The 17,812-nt window shown below is 44.7% G+C and overlaps 1 protein-coding gene and 1 non-coding gene across 2 annotated transcripts; both read left to right on the forward strand.

Moving 5' to 3' along the window:
• The first annotated feature begins 1,062 nt into the window (after positions 1–1,062).
• On the forward strand, positions 1,063–4,371 carry C9H17orf98 (chromosome 9 C17orf98 homolog). Its single transcript, XM_038546139.1, has 3 exons — positions 1,063–1,350; positions 3,126–3,225; positions 4,114–4,371. The coding sequence occupies exons 1-3, from the start codon at positions 1,144–1,146 to the stop codon at positions 4,269–4,271; spliced, it is 465 nt and encodes a 154-aa protein (XP_038402067.1). The 5' UTR covers positions 1,063–1,143; the 3' UTR covers positions 4,272–4,371.
• A 718-nt stretch (positions 4,372–5,089) lies between these two features.
• Positions 5,090–5,161, forward strand: TRNAC-GCA. The gene has a single exon. It is a non-coding gene; the product is annotated as a tRNA-Cys (tRNA).
• The last annotated feature ends 12,651 nt before the right edge of the window (positions 5,162–17,812 follow it).

Below are 17,812 nucleotides of genomic sequence, written 5' to 3' on the forward strand. Positions count from 1 at the left end.
AGAGAAGCAGTTTGAATAAAGCACTTTGATGTGTAAAGCATCTATGTAAGGGTTTATTATTAAAGAGGAAAATTTTGGAAATAAGTAAAAATTGGGGTTCCTGGGTGGCTTGGTTGGGTTTCTGCCTTCAGTTCGGTTCATGGTCCCAGGGTCCTGGGATCAACCCCCATGTCCAGCTCCCTGCTTGTGGAGAGCCTGCTGCTTTTCCCCACTTGTGGTCTCTTGCTATCTCTCTCAAATTCTTTCTTGAGTGTTTTAAGAAAAATAATCACTTCATGGTTTGCTGTAGCTAGTCATATACACATAAAATTAGAGGAAAAAATATGGTACTGTGTCAACCTGCTGGGACTTTTTGCTTTTGGGGTTTTTAAAAGATTTTATTAGCATGGGGAGGGGGGCAGTACCAAGGGAGAAGCTGGTTCCCTTGCTCAGCAGGAAGCCTGCTGTGGGGCTAGATCCAGGACCCCAGGATCATAACTTGAGCTGAAGGCAGACAACCTACTGAGTCACCCAGGCGCACCTGTTTGTTTTGGGGTTTTTTTTTTGTTTTGTTTTTGTTTTGGTTTTTAATTTTTTTTTTTTTTTTTTTACAAGGAGAAATGCTAGCTGATGAAAATAATTAGGTAAGTAGAACTGCTTTAAGTGAACTTAGTGGAAGTCAGGAGTCCTGAATTCTGGTTCTGGATCTGCCACTAAATGGATTTAGGGAATATCCCAATGTTTCTGAGCTTCAAATTCCAGTTACGTAAAATGAGATTTGGAAGTAGGTGGTATCTGAACTCTTTCTGATCCATTCTGGGTACGAGCTTTTCAACGGAACCGAGTTTAGGAAATGTATATGGCAAGACGGAGGGTGGGGGCGGGGCGATGCCCGACTGCGTTCACACCGCCCCAATTCCACAACACCCCTCCAATCTCCAATTCCTCTTGCATGATCTCTTAGTCATCCTTCACCTCAAAGAGCCTTGCGGGCAACTTACGCCACAGCCCTAAGAGCCTACCGTGTTGGATGGGACAATAGGGTTTGTGTCGCAGGAGTCTTTGACACCACCCCACGTAACAATGCTACTAATGCGCAGGGGGGCCCCGAGCTAGGGCGCTGCACTCCCACCAGAAAGGCCCTCGGAGGCTGCGGTGGTTGGGATGTCGCACTTGTGCGAGTGTCCTCTGCGGCTGGAGAAGAGCTTCATTTTGGATGGCGTGGCCGTGAGCACCATGTCCCGCGCCTCCGAGCGCGTGAGGCCCAAGCTCTGGTCGGCGATTCCGCCCTACAACGCTCAGCAGGACTGCCACGCCCGCCGGTACTTCCAGAGCCACGTGGTTCCGCCCGTTCTGCGGAAGACTGAGCAGGTTATTAGAGGAGCACCCGGGACGACCCCACTGGCTGTCCCCGCAGAGCCTGACCCCGGGGGCGGGGCCGACTTCCGAAATCCCGGCCTCCCCACTCCCCCCCTCCCCCCACCCCCGGCTTTCTCCACGAAACCCCGGAACTGGCGGGGCCAGGTGACAGGTATCGAGCTCCCTGAGCTCAAGGAATCGCTCTCCACCCCTGAATTTGAGAACGAACTCATCTGGGGTTTCTGCAAGCCTGAGAGAACGGTGGTGAAGCCCGCCTCCGGCAGACCGATCGGTTTCATTGTCCTTTTTGACGTCACAGACCCACACTTTGGGGTGATCTCACGCCACTGATTCTCCGAGTGCGAGAATCCTTGTGACTTCAGCGAAAGAGACAAAGCGACGCCTCGAGCCGCCAGGCGGGGCGCCCTCCTTTGGTGATGTCACGGTTACAGAGGGGCTCGCTCGGTGGGCCTACCCGTGAGGAGGTGGGAAATAATTTCCAAAACCTCCTCGGACCTCACTTCTCTCCCCGCCCCGCCCCGGGCCTTTGCCCTCGTGGATCCGAGATCCTGACGCTATTTGCTGATGGTGCCAACTTCTTTCAACACCCCCAACAAATATGGGAGGCCTTTTCAAGTCTCCAATATTTGTGTGCATATGTCACAGTGGTATGGGGAGGGGAGAGGTGGTGTTGGTGCGGGTAATTCTGCGAACAAATCTTGGGGCTTATTTGTGGTCTCCGTGTTTGTGTGTGTGTGTGTACATGTGCCTGGGTGTGCACTGTGTGTGTATGGACACATCAGTGTGTGCCATACTGGAGTGTGTACTGGCTATCTACCTGCGTGATGTTTACAACAGAAGGATCCAGAGCTTGGGAGGAAAAAAAGAGAAAAACTTGAGTATTTAAAAGCTTGAAAAGAATATGGTGCGCACACTTTCAAAACTATCTGTGTTTCATTTTATAAGGATTTAATCATCACAACCGTTTGTAGTAGGTATGATTTTCATTTATATAAAGATAATGGGGGGTGTTTTGTTTTTAAGTAAACTGCTGCCTAAGGTGGTGCTTGAGCTCACAACCCCAAGATCAAGAGTGGCATGGTCTGTGGACTGAGCTAGCCCTGTGAATAGGGGCGCTAGGGTGGCTCAGTTAGTTAAGCATCTGCCTTCAGCTCAGGTGGTGATGGCGGGGTCCTAGGATGAGCCCAGGTATCCTGGGATTGGCTCAGGTCGTGATCCCAGGGCCCTGGGATCCAGCCCTGCCTTGGGCTCCCTGCTCAACAGGGAGTCTACTTCTCCCTCCTCTGCTCCCCCTCCCCCTGCTCATTCTCTCTCTCTCTCTCTTCTCTCTCTCTCTCTCTCTCTAATAATTAAAATCTTAAGCCAAAAAAAAAAAAAAAAAGAAGAAGAAGAAGAAGAAGGAGGTTTACTATGTTAGGCCCTTTATTTGAACTATCTCTCTTAAATCCTACAGTCCTCCTTTCACTGATAAGAAAGCTGAGGTCCAGAAAAGCTGTGTCATTGGCCCAGGGTCACAGCTTGTTAGTGACAGAGCTGGAATTGTAACCAGTCTGGCAGCAGACACTGAGCCTTTAACTATCCACCTATACTGCCTCTCCCTGAGAGACAATAGGTCCACATGTATATTTATATTTCATCTGTCCTGCCTGGTGACCCCTGGCTGTGACCTTGTCTCTCTCCCCCCACAACTAGCCCAAAGGGACTTTACCTGTGTACCCCTCAGCATGGTTGCTGACAGTCTTCTGTGTTCTCTCTCTGACTCTCAGGATCACGGTGGCACAGGAAGAGACGGCTGGATAGTGGACTATTTCCACATCTTCGGGCAAGGACAGAGATACCTGAACAGGAGAAATTGGGCAGGGGCAGGCAAGTGCCACCTGGCTTTGCAGCCTCAGTGTGAACCCACCTGGAAGAGTGGTGTGCATTCCCCAGTTTAGAGAGAGGAATCAGGCCCCAGAGAGCCCTGGTTTCCAGGGGATAAGGGTTCGGGGGTCAGAAGCCCTGGAACTGCATCACCAGCTTTTCTTCTCATACATGAGCAGATGGTGTCACCATGCTCTTGTTCAGTGACTAAGCACCTCTGTAGGTCAGGTGGTTTTTGCCTTCACACTACCCCTGTGCTAAGCTGGGCAAAGTGAAGTGTAGGGAGGTGAGGTGACCGGCCAAGGAGAGCTTAGCTTGAGATTGGAATTCCCCTCTTTCCGACTCTAGAGCCCATGTTCTCCTCCCTGCTCCCTGAACAGGCTGTGTCCTCCTTTCACAGGCCCAATTTCACAACAGGAAAGGAAAGGTTGGGAGATGTTTTTCTGATGGCGTGAGCCCTCCCACCCCACAACCCCTTCACCCTTTGGCCACACTCTAGTCTTGTGACCCTTGGCACCAGTGGGCGAAATCGAGCTCATCCATTTTCTCTATGTGGGTCAAAAGGAAGGGGGAAATGTTTTTCAGTCTTCCTGGGAGCCAGGCAATTGTAGCCAAGCCCAGAAGTTTCTGGCCCCTCCTGTCTTAGCACATACCATTCACATTCCTCCTGTGTGCTACTCCTGGTATGTGGTTTGGTTTCTAGAAAGCTATCTCTCTCCTTGACTTCATCAAACCTTGGCTTTTAATCAAGAGGCTTGAGACATTTGAGGATTGAGGGTTCAGCTGGGACATGGGGAGCACATTCTCTACCAGCCCTGTGGGAGCAGGGGGCAGGGGTGGGGAGCAAGATGGAGCTGAATGCAGGCTGAGGCCTCTCTCTTTGCCCCAAAGGGCATTCCTTCCAGCAGGTGACCGGGCATGATTACTACAATGCAGAACTGAGGATGATCAGGGGGTTCAATGGCCGATTTGGCTACCGCCGAAACACCCCAGCCCTCCGCCAGCGCCCGTCGGTCTTTGGAGAGGTCACCCAGTTCCCCCTCTTCTAACAACATCTTTACCTTTCCTACTCCTGGACCTGAATAGAAGACAGATGTTTAGATGAACTTTTTAATGCTATTTTTATATAAACGATGATGTTAATTTGTGCCTGCAAGTGTGCTTGCTGTTTCTTTGCTGAGGTTGGGAGGGGGCAGACTGGTTTCCCCACCCTGAGCTCCTCTAGCCCGACGAGGAGGTGGGAGGAGAGAGAGTGTTGTCAGGCCTGTGCCCTTGTACACCATGCCCTGGAGTGTGAGGCTTGAACAGAGGCCTCAGATCTCCCCTGCTCACGGCAGAAGGAGGAACACCTCACCCTACACAAAGCTCTGCCCCAGGCAGCAAGCAGAGCCCCAGGCTAGAAGTTGGCTACCATTTTCCCATCAAGAATGGACAGGCAGTTCGTCCAAAGAGATAGTGATTGGTTGCCTGTGATTTTCCTGAGAGTCATCCCATCCAACATAACTGACATCTTCCTTCTCCTTTCCACCCTCAGTGCATCAAGAGTCCGGAGGTGAGCAAGGGGATATGTGGGACTGCTTTTTAGCCTCTAGATTCTGACATGGTAATTCTGGCACAGTGCTCGTGGACACTTTGTCTGCTGATGTGCTGTCAATTTCCTTTTCAGCTAGTTTCCAGGATGTCGTTTTTCATTTTTCAAGTGTCCCCACCCAGTTTATTGGTGGCCAAGAGAAAAGCCAAAGCAGATGATGGATACAAAAGAAGGTGGAGCTTTAGAACACACAGCTTGCCAGACCTTGAGTGTGGGTGGAATCTGATGGCACTGAGTCACCATAAGTGGACAAGGAAGAGAAGGACACTAGGTCATGGGGGTATAGCTCAGGGGTAGAGCATTTGACTGCAGATCAAGAGGTCCCCGGTTCAAATCCGGGTGCCCCCTTCCTCTTCCCTTTTCTTTACTTCCACTAAATGGAAGCAAGTAAATGCACTGTACTTCCTAACTCCCAGCCAGGATTACTAGAGAGGATAAGGATCGCTTGACTCATCTGTGTACTGAAATGATCCTAGTTCCCCCTACATTCCAAATGACACTTAGCTGAGACTGCCAGAGGATCCCATTGGGCTTCAATTAAAACAAAGGCCCTAAGGAGATTCTAAATCTAAAATTAGGTGTGAGAGGGATGTCTGGGTGGATCTGTCAATTAAGTGTCTGACTCTTTTTTTTTTAAGACTTTTATTTCTTTATTCATGAGAGACAGCAAGAGAGAGGCAGAGACATAGGCTGAGAGAGAAGCAAGCTCCATGCAGGGAGCTTGATATGGGACTTGATCCCGGATCCCAGGTTCACACCCTGAGCCAAAGGCAGATGCTCAACCACTGAGCCACCCAGGCCTCACAAGTGTCTGACTCTTGGTTTTCCCCTCTGGTGATGATCTCAGGGTTGTGAGATGGAGCCTTGCATCAGGCTCTGCTCAGTGTGGAATCTGCTTGTGATTCTCTCTCCCTCTCCCTCTGCCCCTTCCCCCACTCTATCTTTCTTTCTAAAATAAAATAAATCTTTAAAATTAGGTGTGAGAGCTGTGAACACAAGTTTAGCAATCTGATGTATGAGAGAACAGATAAAGAGGTTCATACAACATGTATTTTTGAGAGCTTAGTATAGTACATGCAAAGCAGCTGTGAATTAAAACATGAAATGGGTCACCTGGGTGGTTCAGTTGGTTAAGCGTCTGCCTTGTGTTCAGGTCACGATCTCAAGTTCCTGGGACTGAGACCTGCATCAGGCTCCCTGCTCAGGCTGCCTGCTTCTCCCTCGGCATCTACTCCTCTCCCTGCTCATTCTCTCTCTCTCTCTCTCTCTCAAATAAATAAAATCTTTAAAAAATAATAATACATGAAACAGGGCCTCTGACCCCAGGGAATTTCGTGTCTGCTGGAACTTGAAATATTCATACACAGCTGTCAGAGGGAGACATTTGTTGGTAGCTCCAGGAAGACATACCTTTTAAAAATACCTACACACCTTTTCTAGACTAACTTCTAACTGAATCTTTCCTACAATTGGAAGGAACATTTCTGTCTGATCTGAAAAGCTTATTAACACATTTCCAACACTGTGCAAATCCCTCTCTCGAAGGTTAGGGGCACTTTCCTCTTACCCATGTATTCTGCTAGTCAGAGTTCTTGGAATGGAACAGATATCCACTCTGCCCACTAAAAGCAGGAAAGGAGGTATGGTGGGGACTCGCAGAATTGAAGAAGATTGGAGAACCTAACTCACAAAGCGGTTAACTAAGAAGAAGGGCAGAGGAGGGAAATCCAGCTCAGGTCTCATCTCAGGAAGTGTCCACTGTGGGAGCCACCCACTCAGGGCACTCATCACTAAGTCGTGGGTACTGTTCTAGCTGCACCTGCATTCCCAGGACAATTCCTCCCCTTTTACACGGCCAGGTGGAAGCAGTTGATTGGCCGAGTTGTGTTCTGATGTGCGTGTGTGTGTGCAGTTTTCCGCCAGGAGTGGGAGAAGGTAGTGTTGCTTCACCGAGTTTGACCATGTGAGGTACTCCCTGAGAATTGGAGGGGTGTTTGGGCGCAAAAATTTCCAGTTCTAGCTGTCGAGGATTTGCCCTCTCACACCCCTTGACTTCTCATTTGCTGAAATTAGGTCAAAATTTTGTATTAAATCACTTATGTTCACATTATCATGATCATGTCAATACTATTTAATATTGAGTCTATATATACTACAAACAGCATTGATTTCTTTTTTTTTTTAATTTAAATTCAATTAGGGGCTCCTGGGTGGCTCAGTGGTTGAGCCTCTGCCTTCAGCTCAGGGCATGATCCTAGGGTCCTCGGATTGAATCCCATATTGGGCTCCCCGTAGGGAGCCTGCTTCTCCCTCTGCCTGTGTCTCTGTCTCTCTGTGTGTGTCTCTAAATAAATAAAATCTTTTAAAAAATTAATTCAATTACATACAATTTATCACCCAGTTACCCCAGCCCCCACCCCTTCCTACCACTGATTTCTTGAAAACTTTTTTCTCTTGAAGATAATTATCTCATTTTTTCTTTTTTTAATTTTTATTTATTTATTTATTTATTATTTATTTATTGTTATTTATTTTTATGATAGTCACACAGAGAGAGAGAGAGAGAGGCAGAGACATAGGCAGAGGGAGAAGCAGGCTCCATGCACCGGGAGCCCGACGTGGGATTCGATCCCTGGTCTCCAGGATCGCGCCCTGGGCCAAAGGCAGGCGCTAAACCGCTGCACCACCCAGGGATCCCTCATTTTATCTTTTTTAAATATTTTATTTATTTATTCATGAGAGAGACAGAGAGAGAGAGAGAGAGAGAGAGAGGCAGAGAGAGAAGCAGGCTCTTTGCAGAGAACCTGATGTGGGACTCCATCCCAGGACTCCAGGATCACATCGTGATCCAAAGGCAGGCACCAAACCTCTGAGCTACCCAGGCATCCCTCATTTTTCATTTGCATGTTTTTCTTTCTATTAGAGCCTTCAACAGCCTCACAGTACAATTATTCACTTGGTCCAAACCTATCAAATTAATTTTTTTCAAGACAGTCTTCCTGACACCCTCCATCCCTCTGCTTTCAGGCAGACTGTTTAGACATGTCACCCACCTGGTGCCTGGGGAATTCGCCTTCCCTGTCCTCTGTGTGGGATTCTCAGTTTCCTGAGCAACGCCTTCCTTTTTCTAGTTTCCTTCTTTATATGGTGGAGAATAACCCTGAGCAGCTTCCTGAGGAAAAAAAATATATATGCCAGGTAAGATGCTTGAGTTCGGGCATACCCGAAAATAAATTTTGTCTGAACACTTGAGAGATACTTTGAGAACATAATTTTTGCTGAGGAGTTTGCTTTCAGAACTTTGAAAATCCTTGTCTTCTAGCTTCTCTTGGTAAGTTCAATGTCCTTATTCCCATATGTGACCTGTTTCTCTCTGTAAAATCTTAGGCTCTCTGTTCTTGATGTTCTGGTTTTTCCATGATCTATTCCGTGATCTCTTTCAATCTAGAGATTCATATCCTACCTTAAGCCTTATTATGTCTGATAATTTCTTCTTCATCATTTGCTAATGGGAGGACTTATCTGTTCTTGTCTCCTGTTCATTTGTCTTTTTGTTGTACTTTCTAGGAGATTTCCTGGTGCTATATTTCAACTTTTTAAAAATTTTTTTTATTTTTAAATTTTTATTTATTTATGATAGTCACAGAGAGAGAGAGAGAGAGAGAGAGAGAGAGAGAGAGGCAGAGACACAGGCAGAGGGAGAAGCAGGCTCCATGCACCCGGAGCCCGATGTGGGATTCGATCCCGGGTCTCCAGGATCACACCCTGGGCCAAAGGCAGGCGCTAAACCGCTGCGTCACCCAGGGATCCCTTTTTTTTTGTTGTTGGCTTTTGAGTTTCAGTTTTCTCATGTGCCCCAACTGCAGTTTTTTTTTTTTTTTGTCATGACATCCTATTCTAGTTTTAGTGATACTATTTTTTCCTCTTGTTTCTTTAAAATTATGGTGGTTTCTGAAGTGTTCTTCTCCAAGGATTGTCTTTTCCCCTTCTTTTTGCTGCTGTTTCCTTTGTTTTTAGACGCTAGTGTTGAGGGCATTCGCCAAACAACTGGCCCTCCAATAGGTTAAAGGTCATTGGAAGCTCTGTTCTTGGGTAGGGCTTGTTGATTGGTGGATTTCTTTGTGGGTTCTCCAACAGTGAGCCAGCCTTTTCATTTGGGAACTTCCAAATGTGGGTCAACATTCTCCCTGACTCCTCAAGCTATTTAGTTTCTCCATAGAATTCTGAGATCTGGGGTACCTGGAAGGCTCAGTGGTTGAGCATCTGCCTTCAGCTCAGGGAGTGATCCCAGGGTCTTGGGATCAAGTCCTGCATTGGGCTCCCAGTAGGGAGCCTGCTTCTCCCTCTGCCTACGTCTCTGCCTTCCTCTCTGTGTGTCTCATGAATAAATTTTTTAAAAAACCTTTCTTTTTAAGATTTTATTTATTTATTAATGAGAGACACAGAGAGAGAGAGGCAGAGACACAGGCAGAGGGAGAAGCAGGCTCCATGCAGGGAGCCTGACATGGGACTCGATCCCGGGTCTCCAGGATCAGGCCCTGGGCTGAAGGTGGCGCTAAACCGCTGCGCCACCCAGGGATCCCCAGTGGTTCCCAATCTTGGGCACACATTGATGTCACCTGGGAGAGAAATAAATCTGTAGGCCTAGGTTCCATTAAGCATCAATAGTTTAAAAATCTCTCTGGGGGGTGGGGGCACCTGGGTGGCTCAGTTGGTTAAGCATCTGCCTTCAACTCAGGTCTTGATCCGGGGAATAAACCCTGTGTCAGGCTCCCTGCACAGTGGGGGGCCTGCTTCTCCACCTTCATCTGCCTCTGCATGCCACTTCCCTTCTTGTGCTCTGTTGAATGAATTAAAAAAAACAAAAAACAAAAACCTCTACAGGTATTTCTGCTCAGATCATGATCTTCAGGGTCCTTGGGTCGAGCCCCAAGTTGGGTTCTGTGCTCAGTGAGGAATCTGCTTAAGATTCTCTCTCTCCCTCTCCCACTGCCCCTCTTCCTGTTGGTGTGTGTGCTTGCTAGCTCTCATTCCCTCTCTCTCAAATATATAAATAAATCTTAAAAAAAAATCTTTAAAAAAAAAAAGATTGAGAACCACTGCCTCAGCTAACACTTGGGTTTCAGCTTCCTCTGCTTTGCTGTTACTTCCACCCTTCCTTTCCATCTTTGAAAAATGTGTGACATGGTTCTTCTGTTCCCTCTCCAGTTTTCCTTTCCAGTCCTTTAAGAGTTAAACACTTTAAGAGTTTTGGGAGGGAGTGGAGATAAATACATATGATCCATAGAAACTTGTTGCTCTATGAGAATTATTTATATATAAATTTTCAAATGTATATACTTGTGGCTTATCTCTTGGGTTGAAATTTCTTAGGAGCAAGCACTTTGGCATGCTTGCTCTCTTTGTACAGTAGCCAGGAAAGAATTTTCTTGCATTCTTATATTCATTCACTCATTCCGTACTAGTTGAAATAACAGATAGCCTACTACATGTTAGACACACACTGGGTGCTCCATATAGGATGGCAGTTGTCTGGGGCACCTGGGTGGCTCAGTCAGTTAAATTAAGCATCTGACTCTTGATTTCAGCTCAGGTCATGATGTCAGGTCATGAGATAAAGCCCAGTATCGGCTCATTGGGAAGTCTGCTGGAGATCCTCTCACTCAGTCTCTCCCTAACACTTTCTCTCTTTTTCTCTCTCAAATAATAAATAAGTAAACTTAGAAAAAAAAAAAAAGGATGGCAGTTGTTAGTGACACAGTAAACATAATTCTACCAATATACACATTTGGTCAAATGAAAGTTATCTTCAGTTTCTTGCGCCTTTTATGGTGTCTCTGTTTTGACAGACACATGCCTTGATAATATTTGAGGTTGCTTTCAACACACCTACCCACCTCCACCTTCTTACCCTAGTAATTAAAAGGCCACCTTTTGGGATCCCTGGGTGGTGCAGCGGTTTGGCGCCTGCCTTTGGCCCAGGGCGCGATCCTGGAGACCCGGGATCGAATCCCACGTCGGGCTCCCGGTGCATGGAGCCTGCTTCTCCTTCTGCCTATGTCTCTGCCTCTCTCTCTCTCTCTGTGTGTGACTATCATAAATAAATAAAATAAAAGGCCACCTTTTAAGGTGAGTATTGTGACAGTGAACATGGTTTGGCTTTATTAAAGCAGGAGTAAAACTTTTCATCACACAGCAGATAACTACAGGTAAGCCTGCAGTAGACTATGATTTCAGTGACATCCGAAGTGTGTACTATTTAAGACTATTTAGAATACAGGAAGACTCACTTCTTAGTAACTGGGGAATCAGCCAAATGCTATGGGCTAATGCCCCAGATGCAGAAAATGCAAATCAGTGAATCAGTGACGATAATGCTCTGTAGCCTCCTCATTGTTTCCTAAGCATTTTGATCGGCATGATAGCCTCTTTCTGGGTGTATATGGCCTGGAGAAGAGTTTTGTGAGTATTGATGCCTGTGACACCGGGCTACACACATTTGTACAGATAGATTTCCCCTTTTTTAATGACCTTGCCCTGTCCAATACTTAAATGATTGTCTCAGAAAAACTCAAGAAGGATCATAGACAAGCTGTTAAAGGAAAACATAGAAAAATGGCTTTCTGTCTTGAAGGATGGCAAAGGTTTCTTAGTGTGTGACCAAGATATTCTCTCCATGATCAAACGTTGGACAGGCTTTTCTGAGCTCTTTTTCAACTGGGCCCTAACTTTAGGACTTCTGATTTCCTGTTTGCGTTGTCCATTTTTTTTTCAGTGAAGACAGCAGAAGAGATGATTTATTGTATATGTGTTATATTCAGCCACAAATGAAAACAATTAGTCCCGAAAGTCACAGGTCCAGGGCAAAGGACCAAAAGGGACTGTTCTGGTTTCAATTTTAGGGTATGTGCTATGGAAGTGAGCAGAAAAGGGATTGTTTTGGTATGAGCAAGGCAGATTTCTCAAAGGTGGTCACTGAGATCAGATGGCAATGGATGTTCTAGATCCATTGACTCAAGCTCTAGAAAGTAGGCCTGCAGTCCAATAATTGATATCAGCCTCCCTGGCCTCTGGCTTTCCTTATTTCTGCTCCTCTGGCTCCATGGGTGTGTAAGCTAGCAGTTTACTGGACCTCTGCCTCCTCTTTTACACTTCAGTGCATTCGCTTCTTCCTCCATTGGGCTCTCACGGAGCAGAGGTTTCCAGAAAGATTGTGCTAAGGCTGAGAGCTACCTTGTCCAATTCTAGCAAGAACCTTGCTAAGTCAGTTTAGCCAGGGTCAGAATCCCACATTTTTCGTATCTGATCACCCTCAGTATCTGATTCAGTTCCTCATCCCCCACCGCCCTGGAGGCAAAGTCTGATCATCCTGGCCTGCCTGCCATCAGTAACAATCATGTAAAGTCAGTTTAGCCAGAAATACCCCTTGGCCCATAATGTTTCCTTTGAGTAATTTTCCATCTACCCCTCACCTGACCCCAGTCCCGCCTCCTCCCTGCTGCTTGGCTATAAATGCTGTACTCAGAGCTGAGATCCATCTCTCTCCCCCGCTGCAAGGTCCCATTGGTATTTACTGCAGTAGTCCCCCCCTTAAAGAAAGTCTTCCTTATCTTTGATCTTTAGTATTATGTGTAATTTTTTCTCCAACAAGAGGATACAAAAAGGAAAGGAAATATTAATGAATTAGGCTTTAGCAAGTCTGTTTGTCAAAAGACCCTGTTAAGAACAGGCAAGCCACACACTAGGAGAAATGATTTGCAAAATACAGATCTGATAGAGAACTGGTATTCAGAATATATAAAGAACTCTTGCAACTCAAAAGTAAAAAGACTATAAACAGCCCAATGAGGAAATGGAGTAAAGGCCCCATGCACAGAGGTTATGGAGCTTTTCCGTGTCTCCCCTGCAGATGGGCTCTGTGGCCTAGGGTCCCCACCACCTGGGATCGTGCACTGAGTTCCTGGAGGGCTCCCCACAGACATTTCCACCAGCCCACAAGCCATAGCAAGGCAGCCATCCCTCAAGACTGTTACCCATGCTGCCGGGGTTCTACTACCAGTAACGGGTCCTGCATAAGTGCAGAGCATCCTAGGGAAGCCATTCCTCACCACCTTTGTCTCCCCAAAGCCCACCTGGGGCACTGGTGGTCAAGCTTCTTTTTTAGGAAGTCCACTCTCCCATCCACAGCTACCATGTTGGAATTCCCCCTTTCTGGGGGCCAGGTGAGGGAGATGCAGGCAGGTGTTAGCAGCCTCTGGCCACAAGCTCTCCCCCAGCAGGGAATCTCCCCAGGCTTCCAGTGACAGGATCACCTGTGACTTGACTCTGGAAGCCATGATGAAACAGCCTGGCAGCCAGTCTGGCAAAGCCAATAGCAGGCTCTAGGCCTGAGGGGCCACCACAAAGCTTCAGGAGGCACTAGCCTCATCAGAGGCCCTTCCTTCCCTGTAGACTACAGGCTGCAGCAAGCAGAAGCAGCTGGGTTCTTTTATAGCAAAACACCAAAAGGAGGTTGAGAGAACTTCACTCTACTATCCAAACCACACATGTCTTCCATACACCCTGTAACCTGTGCCTTGCACGAAGTGAAAAATAAACTCCAAGCAGCCAGTCGAAAGAAAGAAAGAAAGAAAGAAAGAAAGAAAGAAAGAAAGAAAGAAAGAAAGAAAGAAAGAAAGAAAGATTTATTTGAAGAGACATTTCATAAAGGAAGAGATACAAATGGCAGATAAACCCATAAAAAATATTTGACATTGTTAATCATCAGAGAAATGCAAATTGAGATCACATTGTTACACCACACATGGATCAGATTGACTAGAAGCACACCAAACACTAACTCTTAATTGGGGGAATGTAAAATGGTATGCCATTTTGGGAAAAGACCTGGCAGTTTGTATGAAACTATACTGACCTTCTGGCCCAGCAGTTCCATTCCTAGGATTTTACTCAGGATAAATGAAAACACATGCTTACAACAAGACCCACATAGAAATGTTCATAGAGACTTTCTTCATAATAGGGAAAACCAAAAACAGACTAGGGCTCACCAATAGGAAAATGATTTTTTATTTTTTTATTTTTTTATTATTTTTTTATTTTTATTTTTTTAGGAAAATGATTTTTTAAATCTGTGGTTTATTCATACAAATAAATACTACTCACCCATGACAAGGAATGGATTACCCATGCAAGATGGATGAATCCCACAAACATTATGCTGATAAAAATCTTACAGAAAAGAGTGTATGTCGTACTATTCCAGTTATATGAAATTCTAGAACAGGCAAAACTAATCTATGGTAAAAAAAAAAAAATCCAAGACTGGTTGTCTCTAGGCTGGGGATGGGACAGAAATTAGCCAGGAAGGGGATGAAGGAATCTTACTGGGATAATGGTAGTGTTCCATTTTTTCTTCTTCTTATTTTTTAAAAATATTTATGTATTTATTTGAGAGAGAGAGAGAGAGAGAGAGAGAGAGAATCTCAAGCAGGCTCCCTGCAGATCATGGTGGGGCTTGATCTCACAACCTTGAGATCACAATCCAAGCCAAAATCAAGAGTCGGAAGCTCAATTGAATGAGCTACCCAGGTATCCCAGTAACGTTCCATTTCTTTCTTTTTTTTCCCCCCATTTCTTTCAATTAGCAATAATTGTGCCTTGGATAAACTTCATTGACTATGATACTGTCACTGAGCAAAGCTAATGTTCCATTTCTTGATAGCTGTTTGGGTTACAGTAGTGTGTGCATCTGTCAGAACTAGTGAATGGTTATTTTAGATTTATACATCTCATTTTATGTAACTTTAACATAAAATGAAAAATACTATAAACAAATATGGACTCTAGTTAATGACATACAAGCTGAGGGGTGCCTGGGTGGCTCAGTCAGTTAAGCGTCCGACTCTTGATTTCAGATCAGGTCATAATCTCAGAGTTATGAGATTGAGCCCAGCACTGGGATCCCTGCTGAGCATGGAGACTACTTAAGATTCTTCTCTCTCCCTCTCTCTCTGCCTATGCATTTGTGTGCTCTCATGTGTACAACAACAGCAACAACAAATGATATGCATGCTGAAGTATTTAGGAGGAAGTATATTATTGTCCATTATTTATTTTGAAATGCACTGAAAAACAGATGGCTTAATGGATGGAGAAGGGAATACATATGGGTATGCATATATATACATACATAGGAGGAATGTGATAAAGCAAGTATAGTAAATATACTAAAATGTTCATTGTAGAATCTAGGTGGTGTGTTTATAGGTGTTCCATGTCAAGTTCTTTCACTATGTTGAATGTTTGAAAATTTTCATAATAAAATGTTGGAGACTTTTTAAAAAAGTGAATCAATATAAGTAAATGTATTAAATAAGTATCATTGCTATATGAATATGACAGACTTATGACAGTGGTACTTGAATGACTGAAGTGGGTTAGCAGGGCATTGCTTCATTGAAGCCACACAACAACCTTATGGAGTAGGTTAGGTACTAATAAAATGATTGTTTTAGCATTGGGGAAACTGAGGCTCAGAAAGGTTTTTCTGACTTGCAATGTGGCATTCCAGGATCCCAGCCCAAGTGTATTTTGACTCCAGAGCTCATTACACTTTGCTGCTTGTGCAAAAAATTATTTCTCTGTGTTAATGTGTACATTACTTTGTACATTTCTCAATTATAGCCTGAGTTATACCATAGTGATGCTAAGTGTTTACCTCTTTCATACCACGAGCGCTTTGAGGGCAGAAACAGTTTCCATCTTTGTAGCTTCTGTGTATAATATAGTGCTAAGTAGCCTATAATCATTTCTCCCTTAAGGTGCTGATGGATGAAGAAAGAAGAAAAGCGAGGAAGGAAGGAAGGAAGGAAGGAAGGAAGGAAGGAAGGAAGGAAGGAAGGAAGGAAGGAAGGAAGGAAGGAAGGAGAGAAAGAAAGAGAGAAAGAGAGAGAGAGAGAGAAAGAGAGAAAGAAAGAAAGGGAAAGAAGGAAAGGAAAGGAAAGGAAAGGAAAGGAAAGGAAAGGAAAGGAAAGGAAAGGAAAGGAAAGGAAAGGAAAGGAAAGGAAAGGAAGAAAAAAAAAAGAGAGAAGACTTCCTGACTTCGATGATGTTTTGGCTTAACCTACCTCCAAAGCTCTCTCTCCCATCACTTTCTGCAAAGATCCACGCCTAACCAAACCATTTGATTAGAGCCTATCCTTGTTCACTGGGCTCAACAGCTGTGGGACTATTTATGGTTACTTGACATGGCTAGTTGCTACAAGCCCCAGGGAAACATAAGTTGGAGCATCTGTCTTTGGAATAGCTGGGGAGTAGCAAAGACTTAACTTTACCTCGGGAAGAGCATTAATTAGTTTGCAAACTATGGCTACAATACCATTTATTCAGTGTCTGACATCTATCGAATGGATGAATGAATGCTGTATAGCTGGATGAAAAGACAACACAAGTCAGCAATGGTGATTCATTCCTTTTTTCTCTCCTCACTGGGGAAACAGCTCTGTATTACAGTGTTTGTGAACAACCTTCACACTTCCTGGCTTAAGACAACACTACTTTATTTTTCTTCTTTGAAAGCTAACTTTATTCTAAAGAGGTTTTCAAATTCTACTGTGTATTTGAATCACAGGAGCAACTTGTTAGAATCCGGGAATTCCACCCTCTGGGAAGTCTGATTGAGTGGTCAGGCGTAGGGCCCAGAATTCTCTAGGATTTAATAAAACTCTCAGGGCGATCCATTATGGGTAATCCCCAGGTCACAGTTTGAAAAACACTGGTGAGATGAAATTGATTATTTCTAGTTCTCTTTCCTCCAAATACAGCTCTGTCCTGTTTTCAAATATTTCCCACCACAAAACTATGGCACTGTTGACTTTTAGAATCATCCTTGTCCTCCTAACCTTTGGTGTCAATCAGATGGAGTCCTAGAACAGAAATTATTGTGGGTAATAGTAACACAGTAGGTAGAATGATCATTTTTTTATTTTTAAAGATGAGAGAGATATCTTTTTAAAAGATGAGTGAATAAGGGGTAGGAAGTCTTACAAGGCTGGAGATTTAAGATGTGTCAGGTCATGAAGGGCCTAGAGAGAGAGGCAGAGACACAGGCAGAGGGAGAAGCAGGCTCCATGCAGGAAGCCCAATGTAGGACTAGATCCTGAAATGCTTTACAAATGCTATTTCATGTCATACGACAACTTTTCACAGTAAGTGGTAGTAGAGTTATTTTACAGATGGGGAAAACCCCTCCAGAGAGGCTATATAACTTGTCCAAAGTCACAGTAATACACACAGCAGACTTAAGATTCAAACTCAAATCAAAGCCATTGGTTTTCAAATATATAATCTTATTTATTTATTTAAAGATTTTATTTATTTATTTTAAAAAGATTTTATGTGTCTCCAGAGAGACACACACAGAGAGAGGCAGAGAGAGAAGCAGGCTCCCTACAGGGATCCTGATGTGGGACTCCATCCTGGATCCTGGGATCAGATGCTGAACGACTGAGCCACTTAGGCATCCCTATCCCATTATTATTGTTAATTATTAATAACATTAATGATTACTATTATTTCTATGAGATCATACCCTAAAGAAATATCTTGGTCAACTTTGACTCCAGGACACGTGGCCTTTAAGAACTCAGTAATCCATTCACTCATTCATTTATCCACAGGTTTTTTTTTTTTTTTTTTTTTTTTTAGATTTTATTTATTCATGATATCACGAGAGAGACAGAGAGGCAGATGACGCAAGGGAGACGCAGCTCCAGCACCGGGCCGGTGGGATTCGATCGGTCTCCAGATCACGCCGGCCAAAGCAGGGCCAACGCGCGCCACAGGATCCTATCCAGTTTAGGCACAGAACCACGAAAGGGACCGAAGGTGCTAAAGTCTCTAGCACTATGGAACTCATTTAGATACAGACAAGTATACAGGCAATTTATAAAACAGTGATAAGTGCTGTAACATAATTCTCCAAATTAACCTAAAAAT

The sequence above is a fragment of the Canis lupus genome, chromosome 9 (assembly GCF_011100685.1).
Source record: "Canis lupus familiaris isolate Mischka breed German Shepherd chromosome 9, alternate assembly UU_Cfam_GSD_1.0, whole genome shotgun sequence".
Classification (NCBI taxonomy): Eukaryota; Metazoa; Chordata; class Mammalia; order Carnivora; family Canidae; genus Canis; species Canis lupus.

What these genes read in the sequence shown, in the direction of transcription:
- C9H17orf98 (XM_038546139.1), top strand. Translation starts at nt 1,144, where the DNA reads ATGTCGCACTTGTGCGAGTGTCCTCTGCGGCTGGAGAAGAGCTTCATT. An exon ending in TTCTGCGGAAGACTGAGCAG is followed by an intron (nt 1,351 to 3,125) that starts GTTATTAGAGGA and finishes TCTGACTCTCAG; the next exon opens with GATCACGGTGGCACAGGAAG. An exon ending in GAGAAATTGGGCAGGGGCAG is followed by an intron (nt 3,226 to 4,113) that starts GCAAGTGCCACC and finishes TTTGCCCCAAAG; the next exon opens with GGCATTCCTTCCAGCAGGTG.